Below are 6,289 nucleotides of genomic sequence, written 5' to 3' on the forward strand. Positions count from 1 at the left end.
AGCCATCATAGTGAGCTACATACATCAAACCTGGCACAAAAGAAACCAACGAGGGGGCAAGATGGAGGCTAAGGGAGGGAGGCTGGGGGGGTGACCCACCCCTGTCACCCCAGCATGCAGGAGGCTAAGGCAGGAGGATGCTGAATTCCAGACCAGACTGGGCTACAGGGTGAGACCCCGCCCAAAAAACCAAAGAGCAACACAAGCAAGCAGAACCCCAGTGCCCATCTCCAGCACCGCACATAACGCTAAAGTCATTTTATTATAAAAATGAAAAAGAAGACAGAGAGGAAGAAAGAGGAGAGGGAAGAGGATGAGAAGGACAAAGAAGACGAAGAAAGAGTAACAAGAGAGAGGAGAGGGGGGAAGAGAGTGCCATACAAGACGGCCAGGACACTTGGGCAGCCATGATCCATCCCCTGCCCACCGTGCCCTGCCTGGGCAGCTGTGGTCTGAGTGGAGCTGAGGCTAAGCCAGGGGACCCAGGATCGGGCCAGATGCTGATGCAGGCTTGACAAAGCCTGTGCAGACCCGAGCAAGCCCAGGAAGGGTCAGGACACCTACAAGGAGTTCGGGGGCCCTTGCTTGACAGCGCAGAGGGGCAGTGGCCTTGAGCAGAGCATGCTGTTAGGGTCTGGAATGTACTAACCAACTCTAGCAGGGCGTGAGAGTAAGAGAGAGAGAGAGAGAGAGAGAGAGAGAGAGAGAGAGAGAGAGAGAATGTCTATGTGTGTGTGTCTCTCTGTCTATCTGTGTATCTATGTGTGTCTGTGTGCGTGTCTGTGTGTGCATGGGTGTGTGTGCGTGTCCTATGCACACACGTGTGTGCCTGTGTGCTCCTGTGTCTGTGTGTGTGTGTCTATATGTCTGTGTGTGTGTATATATATGGAGGGGGAGGGAGAGAGAGGCAGACAGAGAGAGTTTGATTTTCAGACATCCAAAAAGCATGAATAACTCCAGCTTGGACAGGTTTAGTGACGCACATCTTTAGTCCCAGCACTTGGGAGGCAAAGGCAGACAGATCTCTGTGAGTTGGAGGCCAGCTTGGTCTACATAGCAAGTTCCAGAACAGCCAGAGCTACATAGAGATCTCATCTCAAAATAAAAACAAAACAAAACAAAGAATTGACTATATCTCTCTCCCTCCCTCCCTCTCTCTCTCTCTCCCTCCCTCCCTCCTCCTCCCCCCCCCTCGTCTGTCTGTTTTTCTGTGTGTCTCTCTGTCTCTGTGTGTGTTTGTCTGTCTGTCTGTCTTCCTCTGTCCCTCTGTCTGTGTGTAGATATGGAGGCCAGAGGCCAACGTGTACGATTCTGTTCTCTCCCTCCACCGTGAGGAACCTGGGGATCGAACTCAGGTTTCCGACTTGGCAGCAAGCTCCCTTACTCACTGAGCCACCTTGCCAGCCTGGGTTTCCTTCTTTTTTAAGCAGACCTACTTCTGGTCACACATCCAGAACATGATCAGCGGGATATGGAAGTGCACACCTGTCATCCAAGCACTGGGAGGTGGAGGCGGGAGAGTCAGGAGTTCAAGGTCAGCTTAGCTACACATCCCCCCTAGGCCACAGGCATCTCAAAAAGACAAGAGACTAACAAACAAACAAACAAACAAACAAACAAAAGGCATCATTGTCCATTATTCCTTGGGTCTGGAACTCCTTGCAAAGGCCCATGTGTTAGAGACTGGGTCCTTGGTCTGGTCTGGAGAATAGTTTCGTGGATAAGCATTTGTGCTGCTCCTACAGAAAGCCTGTTCTGTTCCCAGCACCCAGGTTGGATGACTCATAACTGTCTATATGTAACTCCAGCTTCAGGGGACACAGCGCCTTCTTCTGGCCTCATAAGGCTCTGCACTCACATGTACACACACATAGTTATTAAAAAAAAAAAAAAAAGACTGGTGCCTGCCTCTAACCCCAGCACTGTGAGTTCAAGGGCAGCCTGGGTTACATAATGAGACCAAGCCTCCATATTAAGTAAATGACTAGGTCATCAGCCTGTGTCACTATTGGGAAATAGTGGCCTAAAGGAAAGAGTCATTGCAATGGGTGCTGGGCCCCTCATTCTCTCTCTTCTCTGCCACACACACCCCAGCATCCGGTCTCACACTGCCCCAGGCGCAAGGCAGGGAATGAAGGCTCTGAAGCTATGAGCCAAGATAAGCTTGTCCTGCTGTGCGTGTGTGGAGTGGCTCAGGTGTTTTGTGACAGCGTTGGAAATCTAATAAGCACGCTATGTCAAACAGCATTATGTCTACCCTTTCTCCTCTCAAGAGTCTTGTGCGGGCTAGGTGACCACTGAGTCATGCTGCCACCCTGTCACTAGGACATTCTAGGCAGAGCTCTAATAATGCGCAGGTGAGGCCCCCGCCTCAAATGACCCAGTGAGGTCAGGAGTGGAGCCCTTACCTAGAATCAACCAGTGATGGGCTCAGGGAGGAGATCCTACTGCAAGAGAAGGTATTGAGCCCTGCATGGTGCCAGATTGGGAGGGTTGGGGGCGGTGCCAGAAGGCACTCAGTCCGCACCGTAGATAGACCCAGCTTCTTAATGTTATTCTAGGACTGCCATGGAAGGTGCCAACCTCAGCGGGGTCTCTGAGTTCTTGCTGCTAGGCTTGTCACAGGACCCAAGGCAGCAGCAGCTGCTCTTCTCCGTCTTCCTGAGCATGTACCTACTGACAGCCCTAGGGAACCTGCTCATCATCCTGGCCATTGCCACTGATGCCCACCTCCACACCCCCATGTACTTCTTCCTAGCCAACCTGGCCTTTGTAGACATCTGCTTCACCTCCACCACCATCCCCAAGATGCTGGCCAACCATGTGTCGGGACACAAAGGCATCGCGTACTCTGGTTGTCTCGCACAGATGTTCTTCTTCATCTGGTTCGCTGGCATCGACAGCTTCCTGCTGACTGCCATGGCCTATGACCGTTATGTGGCCATCTGCCACCCGCTACACTATACTACGTCCATCACACCCCGGCTCTGTGGCCTCCTGGTCACGACATCCTGGGCCTCAGCCTTTGCAAATGCCCTGACCCACACGGTCCTGCTGACTCGCCTCTCGTTCTGTGGCCACAACCAGATCCCCCACTACTTCTGTGACCTCAGCCCACTGCTGAAGCTGGCCTGCTCAGACACTTCCCTCAACGACGCCATGGTGTACACCGTGGGCGCGCTGCCCATCATCGTGCCCTTTGCGGGCATCTTGATCTCTTACACGCGCATCTTCACGGCGGTGCTGAGGATCCCGTCCGCCGGAGGGAAGTGGAAGGCGCTCTCCACCTGTGGCTCCCATCTCTCCGTGGTGTCCCTGTTCTACGGGACGCTCATCGGGGTGTACTTCAGCCCCACGTCCTCCCACACAGCCCAGAAGGACACGGTGGCTGCAGTGATGTACACCGTAGTCACCCCCATGCTGAACCCCTTCATCTACACCCTGAGGAACAGGGACATGAAGGGTGCCCTGGGGACCCTTGTCCAAAGGAAAGCGGTCTTTGTTAGGTAACCACAGGCTTGGGAGATCAGAAGGGCAGAAGTTGTGTTCCCTATTCCAGAACTTCCCAGACATTCACAAGGCTTTAATTCATCAACTATTTCATTCTCCCGAGCTGTGTACAGAACAGTTGCTTGTGCTTGCCATTGATCTCTGTGTGCGTGTGTGCGTGTGTGTGTGTGTGTGTGTGTGTGTGTGTGTGTGTGTACATGTTTGTGTTTCTGTGTGTGTCTGAGTGTGAGTACGTGTGTGCATGTGTGTGCGTGGTTGTGTTTCTGTGTGTGTGAGTGTGGTGAGTGTGAGTGTGTGTGAGTACGTGTGTGCATGTGTGTACATGCATTAAATCGATAGGGCTGGAGTTACATCCGGGTGGCCATGAGCCACCGTGTAGGACCTCTGGAAGAGCAGAAAGTGCTCTTAACTACTGAGCCATCTCTCCAGAATGGCCTTCATCCCACGATGAAAGGAGGAAGAGCAAGGGGAGGAGGGATAGACAGCTCTACAGGCTAACCTCCTGTATAACAACCACACTACTGGGGCTGGAGAAATGGCTCAGGGGTTAAGAGAAGTGACTACTCTTCCAAAGGACCCAGGTTCAATTCCCAGCACCCACACGGCTGCTCACAACTGTCTGTAACTCCTGTTCCAGGTAATCTGACATTCTCACACCAATGCACATAAAATTAAATAAATTATTTTTCTAAAATCCACACTGTGGCAGTGATGGGATCACTCCTATAATCCTAGGTGTAGAATTCCTCATTCTCTCTGGCTGCACCATCCTGGACGCACCAGATCTTGTCCAGTCTTGGAAGCCAAGAAGGATGAATGAAGTTGGTACTCGGGTGGGAGAATTAGGGTTTTTAAAAAAGATGTATTTATTTTATGCATGAGTCCTCGATCTGCATGTACACCTGCAGGCCAGAAGAGGGCACCAGATCTCATTGTATATGGTTGTGAGCCACTATGTGGTTCCTAGGAATTGAACTCAGGACCTCTGGAAGAGTAGACAGTGCTCTTAACTACTGAGCCCAAGGATTACTTTTCTTTTAAGATTTATTTTCTTCCTAAATGTTTTGGTGTGTCCATGTGAGTGCAGTGCCCAAGGGGGGGCCAGGAGAGGGCATCGGATGCCCCTGAAACTGGAGTTGCAGGCAGTTGTGAGCTGTTTGGTCTGGGTGCTGGGAACCGATCCCAGGTCCTCTGCGAGAGCAGCAAGTGTTTTAACCGTTGGGCCACCTCTCCAGCCTCCAAGGCAGAATCAGCTATGCATCCCAGTCGTATGGCCTGACCACCGCTCATTGGCCACAGCTCCCTTGCTGGTGCACAGGGGATTCCGAGTCCCTCTGCCTTGTTTCTCCACCAGTCCTAACCCTCTCCCTGTCTGTGTGCTGGGTCCTTGCTCTGTCCGTATTGCAAACTGCACAGTTGCCATCCTCTGGCCCTCCCTCCATAATCTTGCACCTTGCAGCTCCAGTCACTCACAAGCAGCCAAGGTCCAAAACAAATCAATCAGGTAGAAAATTCCAGACACTAGAGCTGTCCACCAAGCTTGCTGGCCTGACTTTGGTCCCTGGAACCCGCATGGTGGAAAAAGCAAACTGACTCTCAGACTGTGCTCTGACTCCATGTGCATGTCACAGCAACCATGCACACAAAACAAATTAATTAAAAGATAAAAGTTCAAGAAACAAAGAAATCCTAAGTTTTTATTTTATTTTTTATGTGTATGACTGTTTACCTACATGTGTGCCTGTTCACCACATGTGTGCAGTACCCATGGAGGCCTGAAGAGGGCGCTGGATCTCCTGGATCTGGAGTTATCTATGTTTGTGAGCCTCCATGTGGGTGCTGGGAACTGAACCTGGGTTCTCTGCAATCCTAACCATGGAGCCATCTCTTTAGCATCCAAATTCCCAGTCATGTGATATTCTACCCACAGGATGATGTTGTATGGTGTCCCACTCCCTCCCGCCTAGGATGGGAATACCAGTCTACTCAGTGTGTCCATGCTGTGTCTGCCTATCTGTGATCTAGCCATCTCAGTTTCAAGTTTATGTTCAGATAGCATCCTAACACCCTGTCTCAGTGCCTGCATCATTACCTCCTGTGATCACCTAAGCGTCCTATCAGCTCCTGATACCCCAGATGGGCGGGAGCAATATGGTAGCATAGTTGGAAGCTAAGCATGGTGACACATATCTGTCACATTATCCCAGCCCTGGGGGGCTGGGGTGGGAGGCTGTGGACCTTAAGGCCAGCTTGGGCTACAGAGTGAGACCTTGGAGAGGCAGGGGAGAAGGAAGTCACTATCTAGCCCAGGCTAGCCTCAGACTACAACCATCAGGTCCCAAAGAAAGCTGAGACACCTCTCACTCAGTAGCTCCTCCCAGAACTTCCTGCCCCACCCCCTGCCGTAACCCTCTCCAGTCAGGGGCTGGGCTTGACTCCCTTCTCCCAGCTTCTCCTTCCTGTGTAGCTCAGCTGCTCGAGGTTCTCTCTGCCCTCTTGTCTCTTTTGTCTCCCGCCCCCCCCCCTCTCGTGGCCTCCTTCAGTCGGCTGACCTGCTTCAGTCTGGGTCCTTCCTGATGTCTTTGGCTGAAACTTCCCCTCAACCACACCTGGGAGCAGTCATGTGTAGGAGAGATAAACATGTCCTTGTGTGGATCCCAAGTGTGGGATGGGGAACAGACTTGTAAGAACGCAAGATGTTTTTCCACTTAGAAGTTGAGTCACTTCGTGGGGGAGCTTGGATGTTGCCAGCTGAAAACATCTTAGTAGAGACTCTGAA

General features: G+C 51.8%; 1 protein-coding gene across 1 annotated transcript; it reads left to right on the forward strand.

Annotated features, from left to right (window-relative positions):
* Positions 1-2,568: 2,568 nt before the first annotated feature.
* On the forward strand, positions 2,569-3,510 carry LOC311585099 (olfactory receptor 1f45-like; the record flags this gene model as incomplete). The annotated part of the gene is made up of 1 exon (XM_084759895.1): positions 2,569-3,510. One exon carries the CDS (start codon positions 2,569-2,571, stop codon positions 3,508-3,510), a length of 942 nt encoding a protein of 313 aa, XP_084616021.1.
* Between the last annotated feature and the right edge of the window lie 2,779 nt (positions 3,511-6,289).

The sequence above is a fragment of the Acomys minous genome, assembly GCF_964271855.1.
Source record: "Acomys minous genome assembly, chromosome: 15".
NCBI lineage: Eukaryota > Metazoa > Chordata > Mammalia > Rodentia > Muridae > Acomys > Acomys minous.